The 27,934-nt window shown below is 46.4% G+C and overlaps 2 protein-coding genes across 3 annotated transcripts in view; both read left to right on the forward strand.

Annotated features, from left to right (window-relative positions):
- jmjd7 (jumonji domain containing 7) overlaps window positions 1-27,934 on the forward strand; it is a 172,935-nt gene that overhangs the window by 16,693 nt on the left and 128,308 nt on the right. The gene's annotated exons all lie outside the window — the stretch shown is intronic.
- Window positions 12,205-27,934, forward strand: part of mapkbp1 (mitogen-activated protein kinase binding protein 1) — a 44,934-nt gene continuing 29,204 nt past the window's right edge. For both annotated transcript variants that reach the window (XM_072365293.1, XM_072365292.1), the window contains exons 1-10: window positions 12,205-12,583; window positions 17,707-17,798; window positions 25,341-25,403; window positions 25,608-25,665; window positions 25,758-25,928; window positions 26,011-26,148; window positions 26,227-26,409; window positions 26,503-26,520; window positions 27,200-27,360; window positions 27,522-27,720. In XM_072365293.1, coding sequence (XP_072221394.1) covers window positions 12,467-12,583; window positions 17,707-17,798; window positions 25,341-25,403; window positions 25,608-25,665; window positions 25,758-25,928; window positions 26,011-26,148; window positions 26,227-26,409; window positions 26,503-26,520; window positions 27,200-27,360; window positions 27,522-27,720 — 1,200 coding nt within the window. In that variant the 5' untranslated portion in view covers window positions 12,205-12,466. The remainder of the gene's footprint in view (window positions 12,584-17,706; window positions 17,799-25,340; window positions 25,404-25,607; window positions 25,666-25,757; window positions 25,929-26,010; window positions 26,149-26,226; window positions 26,410-26,502; window positions 26,521-27,199; window positions 27,361-27,521; window positions 27,721-27,934) is intronic.

Here is a 27,934-nt window from a genome sequence, read left to right on the forward strand (position 1 = left end):
CTGACGTAAGAGGGGGGCAGCGATGCTTCTGACGTCAGAGGGGGGCAGCGATGCTTCTGACGTCAAAGGGGGGGCAGCGATGTTTCTGATGTCAGAGGGGGGCAGCGATGCTTCTGACGTCAAAGGGGGGCAGCGATGCTTGTGATGTAAGAGGGGGGCAGCGATGCTTCTTACGTCAGAGGGGGTCAGCGATGTTTCTGATGTCAGAGGGGGGCAGCGATGCTTCTTACGTCAGAGGGGGGCAGCGATAATTCTGACATCAGAGGGGGGGCAGCGATGCTTCTGACGTCAGAGGGGGGCAGCGATGCTTCTTACGTCAGAGGGGGGCAGCGATGCTTCTTACGTCAGAGGGGGGCAGCGATGCTTCTTACGTAAGAGGGGGGCAGCGATGCTTCTGACGTCAGAGGGGGGCAGCGATGCTTCTTACGTCAGAGGGGGGCAGCGATGCTTCTTACGTAAGAGGGGGGCAGCGATGCTTCTGACGTCAGAGGGGGGCAGCGATGTTTCTGATGTCAGAGGGGGGCAGCGATGCTTCTTACGTCAGAGGGGGGCAGCGATAATTCTGACATCAGAGGGGGGCAGCGATGCTTCTGACGTCAGAGGGGGGCAGCGATGCTTCTTACGTAAGAGGGGGGCAGCGATGCTTCTGACGTCAAAGGGGGGGCAGCGATGTTTCTGATGTCAGAGGGGGGCAGCGATGCTTCTGACGTCAAAGGGGGGCAGCGATGCTTGTGATGTAAGAGGGGGGCAGCGATGCTTCTTACGTCAGAGGGGGGCAGCGATATTTGTGATGTAAGAGGGGGGCAGCGATAATTCTGACTTCAGAGGGGGGCAGCGATGTTTCTGACGTAAGAGGGGGGCAGCGATATTTCTGACGTAAGAGGGGGGCAGCGATAATTCTGACATCAAAGGGGGGCAGCGATGCTTCTGACTTCAGAGGGGGGCAGCGATGCTTCTTATGTCAGAGGGGGGCAGCGATGCTTCTTACGTAAGAGGGGGGCAGCGATGCTTCTGAAGTCAGGGGGGGGCAGCGATGTTTCTGACATCAGAGGGGGGCAGCGATGTTTCTGACGTAAGAGGGGGGCAGCGATAATTCTGACATCAGAGGGGGGCAGCGATATTTGTGATGTAAGAGGGGGGCAGCGATGTTTCTGACATCAGAGGGGGGCAGCGATGTTTCTGACGTAAGAGGGGGGCAGCGATAATTCTGACATCAGAGGGGGGCAGCGATGCTTCTGAAGTCAGAGGGGGGCAGCGATGCTTCTTATGTCAGAGGGGGGCAGCGATGCTTCTGACGTCAGAGGGGGGCAGCGATGCTTCTGAAGTCAGAGGGGGGCAGCGATGCTTCTGACAAAAGAGGGGGGCAGCGATGCTTGTGACGTAAGAGGGGGGCAGCGATGCTTCTGAAGTCAGAGGGGGGCAGCGATGTTTCTGACGTAAGAGGGGGGCAGCGATAATTCTGACATCAGAGGGGGGCAGCGATGCTTCTGAAGTCAGAGGGGGGCAGCGATGCTTCTTATGTCAGAGGGGGGCAGCGATGCTTCTGACGTCAGAGGGGGGCAGCGATGCTTCTGAAGTCAGAGGGGGGCAGCGATGCTTCTGACAAAAGAGGGGGGCAGCGATGCTTGTGACGTAAGAGGGGGGCAGCGATGCTTCTGAAGTCAGAGGGGGGCAGCGATGCTTCTGACGTAAGAGGGGGGCAGCGATATTTGTGATGTAAGAGGGGGGCAGCGATGCTTCTGACTTCAGAGGGGGGCAGCGATGTTTCTGACGTCAGGGGGGGGCAGCGATGCTTCTGACGTCAGAGGGGGGCAGCGATGCTTCTGATGTAAGAGGGGGGCAGCGATGCTTCTGACGTAAGAGGGGGGCAGCGATATTTGTGATGTAAGAGGGGGGCAGCGATGCTTCTGAAGTCAGAGGGGGGCAGCGATGCTTCTGATGTCAGAGGGGGGCAGCGATGCTTCTGACGTAAGAGGGGGGCAGCGATATTTGTGATGTAAGAGGGGGGCAGCGATGCTTCTGACTTCAGAGGGGGGCAGCGATGTTTCTGACGTCAGGGGGGGGCAGCGATGCTTCTGACGTCAGAGGGGGGCAGCGATGCTTCTTACGTAAGAGGGGGGCAGCGATGCTTCTGAAGTCAGGGGGGGGCAGCGATGTTTCTGACATCAGAGGGGGGCAGCGATGTTTCTGACGTAAGAGGGGGGCAGCGATAATTCTGACATCAGAGGGGGGCAGCGATATTTGTGATGTAAGAGGGGGGCAGCGATGTTTCTGACATCAAAGGGGGGCAGCGATGCTTCTTATGTCAGAGGGGGGCAGCGATGCTTCTGACATCAAAGGGGGGCAGCGATGCTTCTTATGTCAGAGGGGGGCAGCGATGCTTCTTATGTCAGAGGGGGGCAGCGATGCTTCTGACATCAAAGGGGGGCAGCGATGCTTCTTATGTCAGAGGGGGGCAGCGATGCTTCTGAAGTCAGAGGGGGGCAGCGATGCTTCTGACAAAAGAGGGGGGCAGCGATGCTTCTGACGTCAGAGGGGGGCAGCGATGCTTCTTATGTCAGAGGGGGGCAGCGATGCTTCTGAAGTCAGAGGGGGGCAGCGATGCTTCTGAAGTCAGAGGGGGGCAGCGATGCTTGTGACGTAAGAGGGGGGCAGCGATGCTTCTGACATCAGAAGGGGGCAGCGATGCTTCTGACGTCAGAGGGGGGCAGCGATGTTTCTTACGTAAGAGGGGGGCAGCGATGCTTCTTATGTAAGAGGGGGGCAGCGATGCTTCTGACATCAGAAGGGGGCAGCGATGCTTCTTATGTAAGAGGGGGGCAGCGATGCTTCTTATGTAAGAGGGGGGCAGCGATGCTTCTGACGTCAGAGGGGGGCAGCGATGCTTCTTATGTAAGAGGGGGGCAGCGATGCTTCTGACGTCAGAGGGGGGCAGCGATGCTTCTTACGTAAGAGGGGGGCAGCGATGCTTCTGACGTCAGAGGGGGGCAGCGATGTCTCTGAAGTCAGAGGGGGGCAGCGATGCTTCTGACGTCAGAGGGGGGCAGCGATGCTTCTGACATCAAAGGGGGGCAGCGATGCTTCTGATGTAAGAGGGGGGCAGCGATGCTTCTGACGTAAGAGGGGGGCAGCGATGCTTCCGACTTCAAAGGGGGGCAGCGATGCTTCTTACGTCAGAGGGGGGCAGCGATGTCTCTGAAGTCAGAGGGGGGCAGCGATGCTTCTGACGTAAGAGGGGGGCAGCGATGCTTCCGACTTCAAAGGGGGGCAGCGATGCTTCTTACGTCAGAGGGGGGCAGCGATGCTTCTGACTTCAAAGGGGGGCAGCGATGCTTCTGATGTCAGAGGGGGTCAGCGATGTTTCTGACAAAAGAGGGGGGCAGCGATGCTTCTGACGTCAGAGGGGGGCAGCGATGCTTCTGATGTCAGAGGGGGGCAGTGATGCTTCTGACTTCAAAGGGGGGCAGCGATGCTTCTTATGTCAGAGGGGGGCAGCGATGCTTCTGATGTCAGAGGGGGGCAGCGATGCTTCTGACTTAAGAGGGGGGCAGCGATGCTTCTTATGTCAGAGGGGGGCAGCGATGCTTCTGATGTCAGAGGGGGGCAGCGATGCTTCTGACTTCAAAGGGGGGCAGCGATGCTTCTGAAGTCAGAGGGGGGCAGCGATGCTTCTGAAGTCAGAGGGGGGCAGCGATGCTTCTTACGTAAAAGGGGGGCAACGATGCTTCTTACGTAAAAGGGGGGCAACGATGCTTGTGACGTAAGAGGGGGGCAGCGATGCTTCTTACGTAAAAGGGGGGCAGCGATGTTTCTTATGTAAGAGGGGGGCAGCGATGCTTCTGACGTCAGAGGGGGGCAGCGATATTTGTGATGTAAGAGGGGGGCAGCGATGTTTCTGACATCAGAGGGGGGCAGCGATGTTTCTGACGTAAGAGGGGGGCAGTGATGCTTCTTACGTCAGAGGGGGGCAGCGATGCTTCTGACGTCAAAGGGGGGCAGCGATGCTTCTTACGTAAGAGGGGGGCAGCGATGTTTCTGATGTCAGAGGGGGGCAGCGATGTTTCTGATGTCAGAGGGGGGCAGCGATGTCTCTGATGTCAGAGGGGGGCAGCGATGTTTCTTACGTCAGAGGGGGGCAGCGATGCTTCTGACGTCAGAGGGGGGCAGCGATGTCTCTGAAGTCAGAGGGGGGCAGCGATGCTTCTTATGTCAGAGGGGGTCATCGATGCTTCTTACGTAAGAGGGGGGCAGCGATGTCTCTGAAGTCAGAGGGGGGCAGTGATGCTTGTGATGTAAGAGGGGGGCAGCGATGCTTGTGATGTAAGAGGGGGGCAGCGATGCTTCTGAAGTCAGAGGGGGGCAGCGATGCTTCTGACGTCAGAGGGGGGCAGCGATGTCTCTGAAGTCAGAGGGGGGCAGTGATGCTTGTGATGTAAGAGGGGGGCAGCGATGCTTGTGATGTAAGAGGGGGGCAGCGATGCTTCTGAAGTCAGAGGGGGGCAGCGATGCTTCTGACGTCAGAGGGGGGCAGCGATGCTTCTGACGTAAGAGGGGGGCAGCGATGCTTCTGAAGTCAGAGGGGGGCAGCGATGCTTGTGATGTAAGAGGGGGGCAGCGATGCTTCTGACGTCAGAGGGGGGCAGCGATGCTTGTGATGTAAGAGGGGGGCAGCGATGCTTCTGACGTCAGAGGGGGGCAGTGATGCTTGTGATGTAAGAGGGGGGCAGCGATGCTTCTGAAGTCAGAGGGGGGCAGCGATGCTTCTGACGTCAGAGGGGGGCAGCGATGTTTCTGAAGTCAGAGGGGGGCAGCGATGCTTGTGATGTAAGAGGGGGGCAGCGATGCTTCTGACGTCAGAGGGGGGCAGCGATGCTTGTGATGTAAGAGGGGGGCAGCGATGCTTCTGACGTCAGAGGGGGGCAGCGATGCTTGTGATGTAAGAGGGGGGCAGCGATGCTTCTGACGTCAGAGGGGGGCAGTGATGCTTGTGATGTAAGAGGGGGGCAGCGATGCTTCTGACGTCAGAGGGGGGCAGCGATGCTTGTGATGTAAGAGGGGGGCAGCGATGCTTCTGACGTCAGAGGGGGGCAGCGATGTTTCTGATGTCAGAGGGGGGCAGTGATGCTTCTGATGTAAGAGGGGGGCAGCGATGCTTCTGATGTAATAGGGGGGCAGCGATGCTTCTGATGTAATAGGGGGGCAGCGATGCTTCTGACGTCAGAGGGGGGCAGCGATGCTTCTGACTTCAGAGGGGGGCAGCGATGCTTCTGATGTAAGAGGGGGGCAGCGATGCTTCTGACGTCAGAGGGGGGCAGCGATCCTTCTTTGACTCTGGAGTTCATTGTGTGAACGTTGCTCTCGATGCTCTCAAAAATTATGTTGTATTCATTTTTTATTTTTACTTTACCTCATATTATTATATAAATAGCTAGCTAGTTAGATAGATAGATAGATAGATAGATAGATTGTTCTCGAAAGAAATTGTGGAGTCTGCAAAGTCACTCAGCAGCATTTTCATCAATAAAGCCAAAAAGAGAAATGCTCAGTCTTTCTTGTATTATAAAATACATTTCTTTGTTTTTTCTTTGTTTTTCATAATAGAACGTCTGAAGATAATTCAGTCCCACGTGCTTCTTCCTCTAAAAGCAGATTGGAACAAAACAAAAGTTTAGAGCAGCCCCATCCTCCCTCCTGGAAAAGGTCAATGAAACAAAAGAAAAGCAAGAGGTTGAGAGAGAAGAGGAGGGAGGGGGAGAGTCAGGACCAGCAGTGGTTAAAACGGAAAGGACTGACTGAAGAGTGCTGGAATGATACTGGGATTCAAGACATTACTCGTCCACAACCCATCTTCAAACCCCAACGTCCACCCAGACCCCGGCTTATTTCCACATCATCATATACAGTATTGCAGGTTTTTTCTTTTTTTCACAAACTCCATACTACAGACAATAATTTGCAAGAAAACATGAGTTTGGTGTCACACACATATAAACACCAACTGCCTGATATTGGACTGATATTTCCTTACAGGACATGTTCCGTTTCATGGCTTTGATTATTTATCTATATACATATCTATATATATATATATGGGACTGGTTAAATGCTGTCATGTCATGTAAAAAGTTCCTCCTGATAAGCAGGGCAGAGGATGCTGCTAATGATCAGAAGAAGGGAAATGCAGCTGGTCTACACCAACCTACTTGACACTGGGTATACACTTCTTGGAGACAATTTGTCCACAAATGCTTTTCTGTGATGTGCTTCAGCAAAAGATCAGGGCATGTGGGACCATCCGAACCAACAGGATTGGCTATCCAAAATCAAGAACAAATGGCCTCGACTTCAGTTCACCACAAGGGAGCATCAGGTGGCTCAGGAACGACTCCATCCTGTTCCTCCAGTGGAAAGACATGAGAGATGTTTTTTTGTGTTCCAGGCTGCCTACAGCCCACAGAGAGGACACTGTCCAGTGGTGGAGAGGTGGAGATGGGCAGTGGACTCTGAAGGACATCCCTGTTCCACCAGCAGTAAAGAAGTACAACTATATATATATATATACTATGTACACAAGTATTTTCTGCCTTTTGAAATGCAATAATTTGTGCGTTGGACATATTTTGATGACTTTGCATCAGCAGCCCCACAGTTGCGTTAGGCTAAATGTCCCCGTAAACAATGACGAGTTGGAACTAATGAGCCAAATCATGCTCCACCTACTGTTAGGAACTTCTGCAGCAAACGCATGCACGTCACTCGTAGCTCACATAGAAAAGCACGATTGGCTTGAAACTTGTCACATGGAAATGGAAATGCCTTCAGGGTTCACAAAAAAATCCGACAGACAGGCTGATTACAACCGATTACAACCACATATTCACAGAATGGTCAAATGATCATATATGTGGCCTTTTTTGGGGATTATTGATCGTACATCGTACACAGGGCAAAATTATTGTACAAATAAGATAATTATCGTACACCTGGCAACACTGCATCCCGCAGTGGGTTTTTTTAGCCGCAGCAAAGTTCATACCTCCCGCTCCCACGAGATTTGAGTTGGCGGGTCCCAATCCCAATGCATCCCTCTACTATGTATTTAATTTTGTATATAAAATAATTGGCTGTTAGACCAAACTATTTGTTAGAACTTTTCTTCATTGTATGCACAAAGTTCTGTTTATAGAAACAATGTGTTTGTGCTTCTGTTACTCTTTGTCAGCAATACTAACAGGGGATCTGGGTGTGGAATAAGACAGTCCCAAGTGTAACCTTTCATTAGAGCCCAAGATCATGGCTCTATGTTGAAGCGTTCAGGAATGGCAGCCTTTTTACCCCCAAGGCTCTCCAATTGGCACAGCTTTGGCACAGCTTTGGCACAGCTTTGGCACAGCTTTGGCACAGCTTTGGCACAGCTTTGGCATGCCTGGTCCTATCCTTAGAAAAACCTGTACAAAATGTTCTTTTTTGTTGTTGTATTACAGTCAAATTTTGAAGTGGGTCTAGGTTAGACTTCAGGCTGTAGTCTCATTATGTTTTCCAGTCCGTAGCCCTATGCTAAAGTCACTTTTAAGACTTTTAAGACGCTGTGACAGAAGCTCTTACCAAGATTCTGACTGAGAACTGAGTGTTTTCTTTCAAAAGAGACCTCAACCAGGCCTCTACTCCAAATGGTTCAAGAACAGCTTTCAATTTGCTTTGGGTATGCTTTTTTTAGGAGTTTCAGGCAAAAATTGCAGGAATGTTAAGGGGTTAAAGAGGATGAGAATGAGGTATTCCATGGACTTGTATTTGCTTTTTGTTTAAAAATTGATTTATTGGAATGTTTGAATTAGCAAACACTACCCGCAGCCACCAGCTGCTACAAGCTGCAAACACTCAGAGCTGCTTGGAAATCAAAATGAGGCGGGTGTCATGATTTATGTCATTTAAAAAACGTTTTATTTCACAAATAGTTATGTACAACACGTTTATGGAATAAGTTCCAACTGCTCTGCAGTTCACCGCCATGCCACTAGGGGGTGTGGCTGTGTGTTTGTGTGGTTTCAGGTTATAGCCAAATCCTTGCTTTCTCTTCTGGTCACAGTTAATGGCAGTAACCAATGGCAACCGAGATGGAGCAGCTGTATTTGCTTATGTGGCTTATTTCCACATCATCATATACAGTATTGCAGGTTTTTTCTTTTTTTCACAAACTCCATACTACAGACAATAATTTGCAAGAAAACATGAGTTTGGTGTCACACACATATAAACACCAACTGCCTGATATTGGACTGATATTTCCTTACAGGACATGTTCCGTTTCATGGCTTTGATTATTTATCTATATACATATCTATATATATATATATGGGACTGGTTAAATGCTGTCATGTCATGTAAAAAGTTCCTCCTGATAAGCAGGGCAGAGGATGCTGCTAATGATCAGAAGAAGGGAAATGCAGCTGGTCTACACCAACCTACTTGACACTGGGTATACACTTCTTGGAGACAATTTGTCCACAAATGCTTTTCTGTGATGTGCTTCAGCAAAAGATCAGGGCATGTGGGACCATCCGAACCAACAGGATTGGCTATCCAAAATCAAGAACAAATGGCCTCGACTTCAGTTCACCACAAGGGAGCATCAGGTGGCTCAGGAACGACTCCATCCTGTTCCTCCAGTGGAAAGACATGAGAGATGTTTTTTTGTGTTCCAGGCTGCCTACAGCCCACAGAGAGGACACTGTCCAGTGGTGGAGAGGTGGAGATGGGCAGTGGACTCTGAAGGACATCCCTGTTCCACCAGCAGTAAAGAAGTACAACTATATATATATATATACTATGTACACAAGTATTTTCTGCCTTTTGAAATGCAATAATTTGTGCGTTGGACATATTTTGATGACTTTGCATCAGCAGCCCCACAGTTGCGTTAGGCTAAATGTCCCCGTAAACAATGACGAGTTGGAACTAATGAGCCAAATCATGCTCCACCTACTGTTAGGAACTTCTGCAGCAAACGCATGCACGTCACTCGTAGCTCACATAGAAAAGCACGATTGGCTTGAAACTTGTCACATGGAAATGGAAATGCCTTCAGGGTTCACAAAAAAATCCGACAGACAGGCTGATTACAACCGATTACAACCACATATTCACAGAATGGTCAAATGATCATATATGTGGCCTTTTTTGGGGATTATTGATCGTACATCGTACACAGGGCAAAATTATTGTACAAATAAGATAATTATCGTACACCTGGCAACACTGCATCCCGCAGTGGGTTTTTTTAGCCGCAGCAAAGTTCATACCTCCCGCTCCCACGAGATTTGAGTTGGCGGGTCCCAATCCCAATGCATCCCTCTACTATGTATTTAATTTTGTATATAAAATAATTGGCTGTTAGACCAAACTATTTGTTAGAACTTTTCTTCATTGTATGCACAAAGTTCTGTTTATAGAAACAATGTGTTTGTGCTTCTGTTACTCTTTGTCAGCAATACTAACAGGGGATCTGGGTGTGGAATAAGACAGTCCCAAGTGTAACCTTTCATTAGAGCCCAAGATCATGGCTCTATGTTGAAGCGTTCAGGAATGGCAGCCTTTTTACCCCCAAGGCTCTCCAATTGGCACAGCTTTGGCACAGCTTTGGCACAGCTTTGGCACAGCTTTGGCACAGCTTTGGCACAGCTTTGGCATGCCTGGTCCTATCCTTAGAAAAACCTGTACAAAATGTTCTTTTTTGTTGTTGTATTACAGTCAAATTTTGAAGTGGGTCTAGGTTAGACTTCAGGCTGTAGTCTCATTATGTTTTCCAGTCCGTAGCCCTATGCTAAAGTCACTTTTAAGACTTTTAAGACGCTGTGACAGAAGCTCTTACCAAGATTCTGACTGAGAACTGAGTGTTTTCTTTCAAAAGAGACCTCAACCAGGCCTCTACTCCAAATGGTTCAAGAACAGCTTTCAATTTGCTTTGGGTATGCTTTTTTTAGGAGTTTCAGGCAAAAATTGCAGGAATGTTAAGGGGTTAAAGAGGATGAGAATGAGGTATTCCATGGACTTGTATTTGCTTTTTGTTTAAAAATTGATTTATTGGAATGTTTGAATTAGCAAACACTACCCGCAGCCACCAGCTGCTACAAGCTGCAAACACTCAGAGCTGCTTGGAAATCAAAATGAGGCGGGTGTCATGATTTATGTCATTTAAAAAACGTTTTATTTCACAAATAGTTATGTACAACACGTTTATGGAATAAGTTCCAACTGCTCTGCAGTTCACCGCCATGCCACTAGGGGGTGTGGCTGTGTGTTTGTGTGGTTTCAGGTTATAGCCAAATCCTTGCTTTCTCTTCTGGTCACAGTTAATGGCAGTAACCAATGGCAACCGAGATGGAGCAGCTGTATTTGCAGTTGGAGCTCATCAATATTGAAGAACAAATGCTTATATTGCAAATTTTGAGGTGCAGGTGACAGAGAAGACGTTTGCGGGGGGGTTTCCAAATTGATTTTAAAATTATTTGACAAGTTTTTAAAGCTCTTCATGGTTTAGTCCTGAGTATTTATCTGACTTGCTTTCAGTTTATGAGCCTCCCAGAGCCCTCAGGTCATCAGTTCTCTTATTCATTCCCAGAGCAGGGACTAGTTTTTATGGTCCTCACTTGTGGAACAGCCTTCCTGAAGTGGGTAAAGTGATGTTTTTTCTTTTCTTTTCTGTTTGTTTGTGTTTTTAATTCATGTTTTATTAGCCATGCATAGCACTTTCTGTTGCATCATTCTTTTGTATTAAAAGTGCTTCAGAAATAAAGATTGATTGATTGACACGATGCACCCAGTCCGCCATCTTGCCCGGAACCTGCCTTCGGCTCAGTCTCTTCTATGTTTATTTTGTTGAGTTTTACTTCCTGATTTTCCTGGTTTTCATCATTGATTAGTGCTAACCTGTTTTCAGTTCAATTCAATTAAATTCAGTTTTATTTATATAGCGCCAGATTACAACAATTGTCATCTCAAGGCACTTAAGTAATAAAGTCCAATTCAAGCCAATTGGAATTCAATTCATTGTAATCATGATCCAATTAATTCATATGTTAATTCATCGAATGATGTTCTTGTTTCTGAGTCTGTCAGTCAGTTAATTTATCTGTTCAGTCGATCCTCCAGTCCTTTTTTGTTAGTAAGTTCTTCTGCTTTGTATCTTTTTTTACTACTTACTACTTTACTACTTTGGCAGAGCCTTGGTTTGGTTAAAATATAACTAAATATTCCTTTTTTAAAATGGTTTAAAAAACACACAAATTAGAATAGCTATCCATGTTTATATTCTTGCACCCACACATGCATTACACACTACCCACGTTTCTGTGATAGAACAACAAAATATATTCTAGTCAATATTACCGAACTGATCATGGACAATTAATTCACTTCCTCCTTCCAGAGTTTGCTTTTCAACTTTAGACAGCCTTCATATATTTAAATTTAATCAGGAAGGGGCAAGAGAACAAGACTGGGCCCTGATAACTGAAGGCTCTGCCTCCCATTCTGCTTTTAGGGGCCTGATAACTGAAGGCTCTGCCCCCCATTCTGCTTTTAGGGGCCTGATAACTGAAGGCTCTGCCTCCCATTCTGCTTTTAGGGGCCTGATAACTGAAGGCTCTGCCTCCCATTCTGCTTTTAGGGGCCTGATAACTGAAGGCTCTGCCTCCCATTCTGCTTTTAGGGGCCTGATAACTGAAGGCTCTGCCTCCCATTCTGCTTTTAGAAACTCTGGGAACCACAAGGAAACCTGCAGCCTGAGAGCAAAGTGCTCTGTTGGGGAAATATCCAGCTGTGAGATCTTTAAGATGTGATGGAGCTCGGTCATTAAGAGCTTTATATGTGAGGAGAAGAATCTTAGATTCTATTCTGAATTTAACAGGGAGCCAATGAAGAGAAGCTAAAACTGGAGAAACATTATCTCTGCTGTTAGTTCTCATCAGAACTCTGGCTGCAGGGTTTTGGATCAGCTGGAGGCTTTTCAGAGAATATGTGGGACAGCCCAATAATAAGGAATTACGGCCAGTCTTTCCATAAAAGGTTAAAATGTTTCCAGATTGTGTTACGTCTCTGAGTTTATCCATCATATTTCAATAAAAATGTAAGAGTTGTTTTTGTTTAGTCCACTTTGGCAGCTTTACTCTGAAAAGCGTCACCGGAAGCGGTGCTGTTAGTGCCGCATGCGGTCTTGATGCTGGCGAAGAGTCGCTTGTCTTAGTCCGTTCTGCTCAGAAATATCTTTGATGCGGCGGAGAAATACTCTGCGGAGCAGCAGGGAACAGATGTCCGGAACCAGGTCCAGGTCCAGGCGAGCGGAAAGGTCGTAGACAAGATGACGGCAGCAGAGCGAGCGAGAGAGGACAAGGCGATTTGTAGCTGATCGGCTGATCGACGCAGGGACTGCAGCCTCTGACAGGCACGGCTAACCGGCAGCTAACGCGCGATGTCCTCCGACGGAAGCGGAACGATCCGCAGCCGCATCAAGAACCTGCTGCGCTCCCCGTCCATCAAACTCCGGCGGAGCGGCACCGCGCGGCACAAACACGACCTCGGCAATAAGGTAAACACGCGCGCACGCACGCATACAGCTCACTGACACTATAACGAAGTCCCCGGGGTCTCCTGTGTCTGCTGACCTGGATCTACTGAGCTCTGACGGGTCCAGGTCTCCGGATCTAAACTGCCTGTTTAACCGCTGCACTGTTCATAAGTTTTCCAGATTTCCTGTTGTTATGGCTGATATTACTGTTGGTATCACTGTTGGACATGATGTTTCAGGCTCACCTTGGCAGAACTGTGTGGAACAGTGAGGAGCTTCGCTGTTAAACTTAAATTCATGCTTGATGGGGACCAGATGAAATGCCTTTGAATAAAAGCAACGTTTCCTCCCCACAAATGTCCTGATTTTGTTCCCTTATTCTGCACTAACGGTTATTCCTTCCTAAGGAGTTATTCCTTCTTTACAAAGAGTGTTTCCCTCTGACAGAGTGTCTGGAACTGTAAACTGGATGCACATCCACCCCCTGCTGGGACCACAGAACTGATCTGAGGCTTATTTTACTGAAAGGAATGAGAGTGAAGAGTGCTCAGTATCCAAAAGTCAGCAGTGTCTGTTTGACCCTCGAGGGCTTCCATCCATCTGTCAGTAGCATCATTCACTCGTCCATCACAGCTTCCAGGCAGCTTTGTGCTCCAGCTTAAACTCACCAGACCTGTTCTGTGAGGAATGACGATATGCATCAGTGCAGGAACTCTGCAGTCATTCCAGCTGAGCTGGAATTCACAGTATTACCAAAATGTTTGCCCTTTCGGGACAAACCTGCTCTGTGGGGACATCATATACAGTCCTCACTGTGTTTTTACAGGGTTTCAGACCAGGGTTAGTGATGTACCCAAAGTGCACCGGGTTACTTCTGAGCATTTTGATTTGATAGTGAAGTGAGTCCCCTTAAAAAGACAATGAGACAAATACGAATTACAAGCTGTAGGTGGCACTACAGAATAACTGATTACAGACCTGAACTGGAGACGGTTTTGATATATTTACACACTGAATGCACAAGTCAAACACTGTGAACTAATGCTCAAACTGATTAAGTGACAGCAGTTTTATTCATAGCTCCATTTCTCATAGATTTCTTTATTTTAGAAATAAATTGGCATGAATTGGCGTTCATCTTCGGCTTTGGGTGTTTCCTGTCTGATGTTTTTTAAGCTGTTAACATACAAAGTGCTTTACAGTGTGTCTGGTTTACCCTTTCACAGTATCACACACACACACACACACTGATAATATACCAAAAAATCTGACCACCTGTCTCATAGGAATTGAGTGATTTTCAATCGGATCGTCTCTCGGCTAACGACAGCGGCCACGATCTAACGATTTGAAGACGGGGCCTACTGTCTAACATTGGGTGGGGCCACTTCATGCCATCAGAACAGTTCTGACCAGTCAGGACGAGGACAAAGAACATCTTTGGGTGTCTGGTACTCAGATTAGCAATCCTTTGGGTGATGTGGGTTGGGGTCTTTGTGGATGGGCTTTGCTTCCCACAGATCCTATCAGGTTGGTATTTCAGAAGTTTGGAGTCCACATGAACACCTCCCACTCCTTGTTGTGTTCTGCCTAAGAAGGTTTTTTGGGGCTGTCTTGCTGGATAAGGCTGCTATTGTAGGGGAGGGCTGACTGACCAGCAAACATGTTTAGGAAGGCAGCAAGTGTCCCTTTTCACTCATGCTTTTGTTGGGCAGTGGTTTCAATTCAATTCAATTCAGTTGTATTTATATAGCGCCAGATTACAACAAATGTCATCTCAAGGCACTTAAGTAATAAAGTCCAATTCAAGCCAATTGGAATTCAATTCATTGTAATCATAATCCAATTAATTCATATGGAGCCAATTCAAAAATAACATCCTAGCTAAGGAAACCAACAGATTGCACTGAAACTGGTCTTCAGTCCAATCTCCCGTCCTGAGCCTGAAGGACTGTGGAAAGGAACGACTCCCTTTAACAGGAAGAAACCTCTGGCAGAACCAGAACCAGGAAGAAACCTCTGGCAGAACCAGAACCAGGAAGGAACCTCTGGCAGAACCAGACTCAGGAAGAAACCTCTGGCAGAACCAGAACCAGGGAGAAACCTCTGGCAGAACCAGAACCAGGAAGAAACCTCTGGCAGAACCAGAACCAGGAAGAAACCTCTGGAAGAACCAGACTCAGGAAGAAACCTCTGGCAGAACCAGAACCAGGAAGAAACCTCTGGCAGAACCAGAACCAGGAAGAAACCTCTGAAAGAACTAGAACCAGGAAGAAACCTCTGGAAGAACCAGACTCAGGAAGAAACCTCTGGCAGAACCAGAACCAGGAAGAAACCTCTGGCAGAACCAGGAAGAAACCTCTGGCAGAACCAGAACCAGGAAGAAACCTCTGGCAGAACCAGAACCAGGAAGAAACCTCTGGCAGAACCAGAACCAGGAAGGGTGGCCATCCGCCTCGACCAGCTGGGGTTTGAGAAGACAGAAAAGAGGGAAAAGAGGGGGGAAAAACACCATTCAAAGGGTACCTGTTGGAACAGGGAAACTTTCCTGTGTGAAGGTACAGAAGCAGCATTAGGGGTAGAAGCTGAGCTGAGTACAGTACACCAAACTACAATTCCATCCATTTTCTATACCCACTTAATCCGTGGGTTGGGTCGTGGAGGGGCTGGAGCCTATCCCAGCAGTCATTGGGTCACAGGTCGCCAGTCCATCACAGGGCCACACAGAGACAATCAACCACACACACCCTCACTCTTAAGGGTTATCTTAAGGACAATTTAGAGACACCAGAAAGGCCCCTGATGGGAATTGAACCTGGAACCCTCTTGCTGTGAGGCAATGGTGCTAACCACCACACCACCGTGCAGCTGGACTACAGGCACTTTTATTAACACATAGCTGCAAAATAGCAACATATACTTGAAAGTAAATGCTGCTAAACAAACTACTGAAAACCTGTTTTCAGCATTCTCCACAAAAAACATTACATTATCCAACCTTGAATCTGAACCATCTCCAAGCTGATGTTTTCTTTTTATACCCACCAGCTTCTCTTCTTCTTCTTTTTATGTCCACCAGCTGTTGCCTCAGGAGTGAGCGGCCATTTTGTGTGTATTTTGATATGTTTTCAGAGACCTTGTGGATGCAAACGCTGCAAAAAGAGCACTATTGCCGGAAATTTTGGGGGCAGTGTTGCTGATATAGCTCACATGCGACCAGCAAAAGGAACAAAGACAAAGAAAATAGACAAAAACTGTGGGCACTTGATGCAGAATCCTATCAAACCCACACAGCAATGTTTCCATAACTGACTAATCTCCACATTATTTGATCTATGAAATAAAACCTGGTGCAAAAGTTTAATTTTAACACTGTTTGTCTGGCTTTGTGTGAGGCAGATGCTCGTGATATGTGCAGACGGTGACATGAAGGGAGAAAACAGACTCTTACAGTCGCTTCATCTGACAGCAGGAAGTGTTTTTCCAACAGGTTTTCTGAAAAAGAAGGAGTAGAAACTAAAGTCAGCTGGTTTGGTTTTTATCGTCCTCCAAATAAAGTGGAACTCAGAGACAACTGATGACTCATCCTGATTGCTTTATTGGTCTGATGGGACATGTGAGGAAGCTGAACTCAGAGGAAAATGGGTGAAAATATAAATAGAATTTGATGCTGATGGAAGAGAGTCATGTGAGAGGAAGACACACACAGTTTTCTACTGTTAGCTTATCAGTTAGCTTCACAATACGTTACAAAACAGTTCGATATACAGCTGACAAGGCTGAGTTGAACATCCTTCTGACTCCATGTGCGAGCCATCTCAGAGCACTTTTAACAACATGAAGCATGAAGTAAGTGTGTGTATGTTTGCATGTTGGTGTTTTAGATCTCATCAGAACTCTGGCTGCAGCATTTTGGATCAGCTGGAGGCTTTTCAGAGAATCTGTGGGACAGCCCAATAATAAGGAATTACAGTAGTTCAATCCTGAAGTAACAAATGCATGAACTAGTTTCTCTGCATCACCCTGAGACAGGATGTTCCTGATTTTAGCAATATTACGAAGGTGAAAGAAGGCAGTCCTAGAAACCAGTTTTATATGTGCGTCAAATGATAAATTCTGGTCAAAAATAACTCCAAGGTTCCTCACTGTAGGATTAGAAGCCAAGGAAACACAATCTAGAGTAACTATATAACTAGACTATTTCTCCCTGAAGCGCTCAGGTCCAAAGAGAACAACTTCAGTTTTGTCTGAATTTAGAAGCAGAAAGTTCTGAGTCATCCAGGTCTTTATGTCTTTAAGACAGGCTTGTAGTCTGACCAACCTGTTGGTTTCATCTGGTTTCATAGATAAGTACAGCTGAGTATCATCAGCATAACAATGGAAATTTATGCCATGCTGTCTAATAATGTTACCTAATGGAAGCATGTAGAAAGTAAAAAGAATCGGTCCAAGCACAGAACCCTGAGGAACTCCATGACTTACTCCAATGTGTGAGGAAGATTCTTCATTTACAAGAACAAACTGGAATCTATCAGATAAATATGCCTTAAACCAGCCTAATGCAGTTCCTTTAATCCCAATAACATGTTCAAGTCTCTGTAACAGAATGCTGTGATCGATAGCATCAAATGCAGCACTGAGATCCAACAGGACAAGAAACAAGTCCGCTATCAGAGGCTAAGAGGAGATCATTGGTAACTTTCACCAGTGCTGTTTCTGTGCTATGATGCACTCTGAATCCTGACTGAAACTCTTCAAACAGATTATTTCTGTGGAAATGTTGAGCTGCAACTATTTTTTTTACAAATTTGAATTAAGATGAAAATGGTATATAACTGTAAATGTCAGGTGTTAGCATATATCAGAACATTTATTTCACAACCTTCCTTCACACGTGTTGATGTTTTGTTCAGTATCAGAGCATCCAATCTACATTCACGATGCACAGCCTACAGTGGATGTTAGTGGGACACTTTGACTTTGTGTGAACAGATCCAGGCTAAAAACTGTTGTATCCTTCATCAAAACTCATAATAACTTCATAATAACACTTTGGAGCACCACCAGAGAAGGAAAGGTGAAACGATTTTGATGCATGTCACTCCAAAACTGTTCCATCTTGACTTATGACATTTGCATTCCAGGTGACGTTGGAGAAGGTTTTGGGAATCACAGCTCCAGGGAACCGAGCTCTGGCCTGCGACCCCCGAACCGGACTACTGGCCTATCCTGCAGGGTGAGTAACACACTGGCCATTCCTAAGTGTGACAATGCATGTGAATCCTATGTTCACTCCAGGCTTCCGGCTACTAGAGGTGAATTTTCCCGCCATGTCCTTTTTCAAACTGAAGAACGTCAGCGGATGAAACAGTGTATGAACATTTCAGTAGATATCCGGTGCATTTGGTGTCACTTTGTTGGTGTGTGCTGGTGAGAGTGGGTTAGGGTTAGGGACAAAGGATTTCACCTGCTGCCTCCTGTGTGCTCTAGACATCCATTCTCATGTTCAAGATCATTAACTGGTTCAGAAATCTATCTTCATGTCTGTATAAAATAGAACATCCATTTCACTCTGATGTGGGTTCATCAGCTATTCCTTACAGATCTTATACAACCCCAATTCCTAAAGGTTGGGAGGTTGTGTAAAATGTAAATACAAACAGAATGGAATAATTAATGTCTCATAAACTGAAAAATATTACCCAGCCCTCTTCTAACAGTCTGTAAAAGTCTGAGAACTCAGGTGAACAGTTGCGGGACCTTTGGTGAGGAATGTTGGTCAGTCCTGGGTCGTCTTTGTTGTATTTTGTGTTTCATGAAGCTCCAAACCCCTCTGTAGAATTGCCAACTTAATGCGGTAGAGGGGTTTGTGTATCCCCACCATCTTGGGAGCTGTGTTGTCCCTGGTAGATTCTCCTATGGCAAATTGGTCACGGTGGAGGGGTCAGACTAAGGTTGGGTACAATGTGAGTTGGGTGGCAGGCCGACTCTCGGCGTCGACATGGATTGTAGATTACATGCCATGTTACAACGCCATGTTCCAGCAGAAGGTGGTTCATATACCTGGTATCAGGCCACTTTAGGCTAAAGGTCAATAATTGACCTTGTTGTCGTATCATTAGCTCTGTGGCCATATGTCTTGGAAACTCTGATGATGTGAGGGGCAGAGCTGTCAACTGATCACCACCTGGTGGTGAGTTGGATTCATAGACGAGTGTAATGAGGGTGAACTGGGAATGTCTGGTGGAGGCCCCTGTTCGCAAGATCTTCAACTCACACCTCAGGGAGAGGTTAGGGGTTAAATGGACCTTGTTCAGGACCTCTATTGCAGGCTTCCAGGTGCTGTGGCCTGAAGGTTATTGGTGCCTATAACTGGTGCCAGTTACCAGAGGACCTGTTGGTGGACACCAGAGGTGAGGGAAGCCATCAAGTTGAAGAAGGAGGCACCTGCCATGTACCAAGTGGGCAAAAGGTCTGCAGCATTGATCTTTGCATAAGCTAAAACTTGATGAGGCCACAGGGAAAGACTTTCAGTAGGCCTCAAAGATGTGCCGGCCAATCATCTGGAAACTCAGAAAGGGAAAGCAGGGTCCGTCCGAGGTTGTGCTTGGCCTGGATGGAGAACTGCTGACCCTAACTGAGGACACCATTGGGTGGTGGAAGGGAGTCCTTTAAGGATTACTTCAGTCTGGCCAACATCTCCTGCATTAAGGATGTCAAGTTTCCTTCTCAGGGGACAACCTTAGAGATAAGATGAGGAGCATCCGGTGGTTGCTCAGAGTAGGGTTGCTGCTCCTTCACGTCAGTTGAGGTGATTTGGGCATCAACCCACTTCCCTGTTTCCTCCCTCTGGAGGTTCTTTGGGCATGTCTAACTTGGAGGAGGCCTGGGGCAGACCAAGAACAAGGGATTATATGTCCCTTCTGGCCAGGGAACGCCTCGGGATCCCCCAGGGGGAGCTGGAGAGCATCGCTATGAAAGAGGAATGTCTGGGTTTCCCTCGTTAACCTGCTCAGTTCAATCCAATGAATTGGATTCTAATTGGCTGTGGATGCTGTTACCTCATCAACCCTACCTCGGAAAAGCGGAATATAATGGATGGACAGACGATACTCCAGATATTTTAATTTGGTGAAAGTCTGGACTGCAAAAAATTAAACTTTACAGTGACATTACATTACAAAACTTAATTTTTCATTAAATAACTTTAGACATGAAGGGCATGTTGGACATAGGTCCATATTAGCCAACACTCTTAGATCAAGAGTAGGTTTTTTAAGAAAAGGTTTAATTACAGCAACCTTAAAACCGTGTGGTACATACCCTGCCAACGAATATTCAATGATTACATTATAGTTGAATCCAGCTTCTTTCTACCATTCAAAGATTTTTCTAAATTGTTGTCACCAGGGGTGCATAATTGTTCTTTCATGGGGTACAGCTCAAAAATTACACAAATTTACAGATTTTCAAGGTACTGTGCCTGTATCCTGCAAAGGTCGCTGGAGCAACACATGATGTGTACCTCTGTGGGACCATTCTCACACCGTGCTTTCTTAGTGTGGAGAGGCTAAAGACATGAGTAGATTACCAGATTAAATGCATCATGTGTTTGAAGCAACACAAGCAACAGTCCATCTGGAGCTGTGTAGATTTTCCCACATATATTGAGATTCCAATTTGTATCTGACACACTTGTTTTAAAGCGGTTCTTGTATCCTCTTAAGAAATCTTTTCCATCTTGACAGTGTGGAAATATTGCAAAGAAAGGAAGCTCTGGTATGTGTAGGCTGAGTCAGTGCTGGTTGCCTCAGCAAAGGTCAGTGTTTTGGATGTTGAGCTGAAGGCCCGAGTGTAAAGACAAATGATAATACCTAATCTGTTCATGGAATGACTTCAAAATGATCAGCTTTTTATTTAAGTAAAAGCGTATGCAAACCAGCTCACCTGGACACAGTGAACCTGAGGGTTCAGGAGGGTTTCTTTCTTTTTTTCTAAAACAGTTTGAAGAGATTTGGTTCACATTTCAGGGAAGAGGAGCCGTAGTTCAGCAGGGTTGTGTGTTGTTTTGTGTCTTTGAGCTGCTGACTGTGGCAGCAGAAAACCACACATTTGAGCATCAGAACAGCTGAACACAGATTAATGTGGACGCTGTTATCCTTTATGCAGCTGCTGTTTTTATTGAACTTTGTTCCACAAACCAATGATCTGCTGTATGATCAGTGACAACACAAGTTCGAGGTCTACCATGCTCACACGTCTCTGTTTTCTGGAAGACTTTTAGCTCAGAGGAATGATGGGAATGTCCGAGGGCGAAGCCTCCATTTCTTTTTTTTCCCCCCAACACCAAACCGAGCTGTCCAGTCAGCTGCAGACACGGACAGAGTGGGAGCTGTTGATTGGTCAGTGTGTGTTTGAAATCCTGCTCCAGCTTGTGAGTTGAATGACTTCATTTTAATGCTGAAAGAGTCTGAGGTGAAATGTAGTGAAATGGGTCAGTGGTGCAGTGAGGAGGATGGGATGTTACAGGTACACAAGAGGAATTTCTTCTGCAGCATGGCTGTACAACTGTAATATGTATAGGTGGAGTAGGACTGCAGTATGTATCTGCTAAATGAGCCATTTTTAATTGGCAGATTAAAAGTTGTTGTATTCATCTGGAATACATGAGTAAAAGTGAATAACTGCAAGAACAAAAGAAAATGTTTGTTATTACAAATTATTATTCCAAAGAATTTGACACTTTAGACAGTTTGTGGTTGCAGTGAAAATGCTACAAAGTCTTCAGTTTAACCTGCTAATGAACCAGAAAACTGCAAACTTAGTGAACCTGAAGAACAGGAAGTGAATGATTTGTCTCATTGAATAAAGCAAAGGGAGCAAAGACCCCCGTTCTCCTCCCAGCACATCTGCAATGCAGCAGAAGAGCAGTGCTGCAGGACAACTGCACACACACACACACATGAACTGCTCAGTGTGTTGTGTTTACGGTGCGATGGAATCATTTAATGGCTTAATATATGCATGCTTTCAAAGAGAATGTGCCCTTCTTTCATCTCATTATGTACTGACAGAGAAGTGCGTTAGTTGTGCCTGGATGAATGCGTGAGGTCACACAGACACAACTACTGCAGTGTCTCTCAGAGTGCCTCCTACCAACCCAAAATCAGACCACACAGTCATCACTAATCACATGCACGGAGCACCAGTGCTCCACAGTTCTGTGGTCTGGAGATGCACAGAGGAGGCGTTTTTCAGTTGAGCTGCTTGTGATTTTTGAGCCACCTTCTGCCTCTGGTTCCTTTTCCCTTTTCAGCAGCCGAAGGTCGTTGTGCTCCCAGAGAGTTTGATAGACCTTCTGTCCTCACAAGCTGGAAAATCTGTCCTGGAAAAACTACAACAAACAATAAGGGGCCCGAAGTAATAATTTTGTTAGTGGTCCTATCTACTTTGTCTGGAACTGAGTTTCATTTTAGACCCAATCCCAACCAGACTGTTCAAGGAGGTTTTCCCCTTAATTGACACTTCCATATTGGATTTGATCAATCGGTCTTTGTTGACAGGATATGTACCTCAGACTTTTAAGGTTGCTGTAATTAAACCTTTACTTAAAAAACCTACTCTTGATTCAGAAGTGTTGGCTAATTATCAACCTATATCCAATCTCCCTTTTTTGTTCTTGAAAATATAGTTGCAGCTCAACTTTGTGATCATTTACATAGAAATAATCTGTTTGAAGAGTTTCAGTCAGGATTCAGAGTGCATCATAGCACAGAAACAGCACTGGTGAAAGTTACCAATGATCTCCTGTTAGCCTCTGATAGCGGACTTGTTTCTTGTCCTGTTGGATCTCAGTGCTGCATTTGATACGATCGATCACAGCATTCTGTTACAGAGACTTGAACATGTTATTGGGATTAAAGGAACTGCATTAGGCTGGTTTAAGTCATATTTATCTGATAGATTCCAGTTTGTTCTTGTAAATGAGGAATCTTCCTCACACGTTGGAGTAAGTCATGGAGTTCCTCAGGGTTCTGTGCTTGGACCGATTCTTTTTACTTTGTACATGCTTCCATTAGGTAACATTATCAGACAGCATGGCATAAATTTCCATTGTTATGCTGATGATACTCAGCTGTACTTATCTATGAAACCAGATGAAACCTACAGGTTGGTCAGACTACAAGCATGTCTTAAAGACATAAAGACCTGGATGACTCAGAACTGTCTGCTTTTAAATTAAGACAAAACTGAAGTTGTTCTCTTTGGACCTGAGCGCTTCAGGGAGAAATTGTCTAGTTATATAGTTACTCTAGATGGTATTTCCTTGGCTTCTAGTTCTACAGTGAGGAACCTTGGAGTTATCTTTGACCAGAATTTATCATTTGACTCACATATAAAACTGGTTTGACACACTTTGACGTTTTTTTTAATCAAACCTTTTCTTCTTTATTTCGGTGACATTATGAACTACAGGTGACACGGAATTAACTCGTAATTTCTTCCCATTTCCTTTAGCAGGTCCCTTAATTCCACTGCTAAAAATTAATTTCCTTTTTGGATCTGAAAGCAGAACTTCAGTCTTAGAGCCTATAAAGTTGTTCTTTTAATCATTTTCTTCTTAATCATCACTTAACTCATCACTTCCTGGCACAGGAGAGAGGAAGTGTAGCCTTATATGGTGTTATTTTGGGCGTGGACTATGCAATTTTACACACTTTTCTGCAGTTAAGAGCGTTTGTAGAATCTGACGTGTTCGTACGAGACCTTCATACGGAAAAAGTGAGAGAAATTTAGAATAAAAATATGAAAATGTTCTTGCATGAGGCCCAGTGTGCATATTGTTGGAGGTGATGATAACCAAATTGTGGTCTGATTTTCCTTCTTGGGGATGAGCTGTATACATATTTCATAGATTGCAGGCGGTGAGAGGTGACAGCCAGAGAGTGTGGAACATGAGAAGCAGAAAGTTTGGATTAGAAATAAACAGGACTGAGAGCTAGCATGAGAGTTACAGGTAGCTGTAACTGTAAACTGGGGATGGAGGCAGGAGACCTGGAGCTGAGTAGATGAACAACACCAGGCCTAAACCTGCAATCAGAAAGCAGAAGGGAGGAAAGAAAAAAACCCTGACAGCCTGTCGCAGATCCTCCTCCAGTTTACAGTTTTATTTTGACTAATCTTAACATTGGTGCAGAAACACGGCAGTAAATTCTGTCATGTTACAAGACTGTATTTTGTCCTCTCTGCCTTTCCGTCCTTCATGTCCGACTGCATGAAGTGACTGAATCACCAAGCTTCTCCGTGAAGCCATCAACAGAGAAGAGGATTGTGCAGAGATATGTTCTTCCGTGCCTTCGAACGTAACCACTGTGAAAGAAGCTGTTGTTTCTTTGATTTGCCCCACTTAAAGTCAGATTCTGGGAGGGGGGGCAAGCTTGGGTGTTGTGTGCGCACGCAGTCGAATAAAGTTGTGGCTTTAAATTGTTAATATATTTCTGTTTTGGAAGGTATGCAAAGTTAAATGTGGGATGATGACAAAGCATGTGTTGTCCCCCTAAAACATTTAGTTCTGAATGAACTCTGCAGCCTGCGGTGTGTGTTTGGGGCTCTACTTCTCTTCTGTAACTGCATGTTGTGACTTTAATGATGAAGGCGAAACACGGCTATGGAACAGTGTAGTCTGTATATACAGCAGCTTGTTTAAAAGTTGAAATGAAACTGACAGATAAGCACACGTCTGATTTAGGAGTGACACACATGCAGCTGTGTGTGTTTCATTCCATCCCCATGACAGTGGAGTGTGTCTTCATGTGTTTGTGCAGTGGGTGTAGTCATGTTTGCATCTCCTTAGTCCCAGAAGTCACCGCATAAAACGGCTTAATATGTCGGCTTTGTGTGGACAAAGCAGTGATCCAACCACATTTCTTTTCATTTCTTTCATTTCTTTTCACCATAAGCAGGACAGGGAATGCGTCCACATGGATCCGAAAACTCAAGAGAGACGCTTTTCATTTGCTGTTCAGGGGAAAATCCTGACAAATCAAATTAAGTTTGCTGTGGTTCCACCTGCTGTGTTTTACTGCATTCTGCTCATGTTTCAGCTTTTTTCTCTTGGGTGAATCAGGCAAGGCAGGATTATTTGTACAGCTACATAAAAGCACAAGAAGGCAAATAAAATCAGTCCATAAAACATAAAGATAATCTTTAATTAATTAAATCAAGAGCTCAGAGTGCAGATAAAACACTTTCAGCTGTTTTCAGCCTGGGTTTAAACATTGTCAGAGCTGAGCCTGTCTCACATCTTCTGGAAGACTGTTCCAGATTTTAGGAGCATAAACCTTAAACGCAGCCTCACCTTGTTTAGTCCTGACTCTGGGCACCAGCAGGAGACCCCTCCCTGAGGTTCTCAGAGTCCCAGTTGGTTCATATGGCTCTAACATGTCAGAGATGTACTTAGACCAGAGATGTCAAACTCCGGTCCTGGAGGGCCGCTGTCCTGCAGGTTTTAGATGCTTCAACACACCTGATCCAGATTAAATGGATCTCTTCGAAAGATTGTTAAGCTCTGCACAAGTCTGCTAATGATGCATTGATCTGATTCAGCTGCGTTGAAGCAGGAAACATCTAAAACCTGCAGGACGGCGGCCCTCGAGGACCGGAGTTTGACATCCCTGACTTAGGGAGCAGAACTGTTTTAAAGTCTCTGAGCGACAGGAAGCCAGAGCAGAGACCTGAGATCTGGACTGAATCAGCTTGTAATCTTGTGTATCTTCAGGTGTGTCGTCGTGCTGCTGAATCCTCGTAAGAACAAACAGCAACACATCTTGAACAAATGCAGGTAAATATAAGCCAGCCAACCAGATTTCCCTTCCTGCCTGCTCCTTCTTCCAGCTGGATGTGTGTAAAGTGCAGTAATGTGTGAAGGAAACCTCACAGTGACCCATCCAGCTGTTTTCCCATCATCACTAACAGCAAAGCTGTCATGAACGTAGAAGAAAATGTCTCTTTCCTGCATCTGGACGGTGTGTGTGTGTGTTTTCAGGAAGGCGATCACCACTTTGGCGTTTTCTCCAGATGGAAAATATGTCGTTACGGGAGAGGTGAGTGTTTGTGCTGCAGCTTCAGTCCGACACAGAAGAACGCGGCGCTGGATTTTATCTTCATGTTCAGCCTCTTTCTGCCCCAACCTCAGAGCGGTCACATGCCAGCAGTCCGGGTCTGGGAGGTGTCGGAGTGTCTTCAGGTCTCTGAGCTGCAGGAACATAAATATGGAGTTGCCTGCGTGGCCTTTTCTCCAAATGGCAAATACATCGTCAGTGTGGGATACCAGCACGACATGATGGTCAACGTGTGGAACTGGAAGGTACCGAGGTGTCCGATGAGCGCATGAATGCGCTGATTGGATAGAAGTGTTTTTACCTGTGTTTTTCTTGTCCGTTTGTTAGAAAAACGTAGTCGTGGCAGCCAATAAGGTGTCCAGCAAGGTGACCGCTGTCTCCTTCTCAGACGACAGCTCGTACTTTGTCACAGCTGGAAACCGACACGTGAAGTTCTGGTACCTGGACCACACCAAGACCTCCAAGGTTCACAGTGTAGATCAATGTGTAATCAGCCAGCTGCGCTCGTACTGCTCACTCACTGATGGAATCTGCCCGATGCAGGTGAACGCCACCGTCCCTCTGCTGGGGCGCTCCGGGCTCCTCGGAGAACTCAGGAATAACTTCTTCAGCGATGTGGCGTGTGGGCGGGGCCGACAGTCCTCCTCCACCTTCTGCATCACCTCCTCAGGTCTGCTGTGTGAGTTCAACGACCGAAGGCTCCTGGACAAGTGGGTTGAGCTGCGGGTGAGTCAGATTCTGCAGAGTTCAGCAGCTCCCTCTGATGTGAACCTGCTCTAAAGTGACCTTCCTCTGTTTCCCCCTCTGCTCGCTGTGCAGAGAGTGGACTCTGCCTGCGTAAGTCATGGTCTCATTGGCTCAGTTACCTCGGGCTGCCGTACATGTATCACACCAGCATTTTGTCACGTGTCTAACATGTCAAATAAAGTTGTTGCCAAACTCCTTCATTGCATGGTTTTCACACAAACTCATCACAGCTTTCCAACATTTGGACGACATCCCTCACAGCTGCAGAACATAGCCACAGATCAGAAAGGCAGACTGAGCTAGAAGTATGCTAAAGACCTTGACATGGCCACTCCTGTCCTTGCACCCTCATCGCTTGTTTTCACACTGCCGCCATTCATAAGCAGCTGGCCGCCTAATTGTTTGTTTCTGTATTTAGCAGACGCTTTTATCCAAAGCGACTTACAGGTAGGCAGATAGGGTGAGGGGGTCTTGCCTAAGGACCCCTACTGGAGGTAGTACCTTTCATGCAGGGGATTTGAACCCAGGTCTGCCACATGGAAGGTGGCAATCATACCACTACACTATCCAGTCCAGTAATTGCGTGATATACAGTATGATTCTGCCCACCAGCGGCGCTCTGATTCAGGGCCTCACCAAGGCTTTAGCAGCGCTCTCTTGCTCCATTACATTCTGTCAGCCCTGTGAAACATTTCCACTGGAGAGCTGCAGCATCATCAGAACATTACCCAACAAACCTCTGACCTCCTGTCTGTCTGTCTGTCCTCAGACGTCCCAGGCCACCTGTCTGTCCGTCACAGATGAGTTCATCTTCTGTGGTTGCTCTGATGGGACAGTTCGAGCCTTCAGTCCTGTCAACCTGCACTTCCTTTGCACTCTGCCCCGCCCTCACTCTCTGGGTGCTGACATCGCCAGTATGGTTGACGCCAGGTAACACACACACAGCAGTAGCATGAAATTCACCTACCATTTAATCCATTATCGGCTCCGTTACGTTTGTATAACCTTCAAACACATGCTGTCCCACTTTCTTTTCTCCTCTGATTAAGCATTTGACTCACTCTGTTTTCACTCTGGCTCTTCCTCCTCAGTCAGCTGTTCTCCTGCAGAGCAGAGTCTCCTTACCCGGACACTGTAGCCGTGACATATGACCCCACCAATCGCTGGCTGTCGTGCGTCTACAACGATCACAGTGTTTATGTCTGGGATGTCCGAGACCTTCAAGACCTCCGCAGGGCAGGGAAACTCTACTCTGCCCTCTACCACTCCTCCTGTGTGTGGAGCCTTGAGGTCAGTGTGTTGTTCAACTCAAACACAACGTGAAAACGCACCAAATTCAGCTGCTGAAGGTTTTTTTGCAGTGATTTTGCCGCCGGGCCAGTGGGTTTCTCTGTATGTACCATTTGCCTTGTTTCTGTCTACCATTAAAAGTGCTTTGAACCTGTCATGTTTGGTAGTTTTTAGATTTTAGTCTTCAGCTGCATAGTTTAATGGGATTGAGTCT

The sequence above is a fragment of the Leuresthes tenuis genome, unplaced genomic scaffold (genome assembly GCF_036924035.1).
Source record: "Leuresthes tenuis unplaced genomic scaffold, fLeuTen1.0.hap1 SCAF_15, whole genome shotgun sequence".
In the NCBI taxonomy this organism is placed as follows: Eukaryota; Metazoa; Chordata; class Actinopteri; order Atheriniformes; family Atherinopsidae; genus Leuresthes; species Leuresthes tenuis.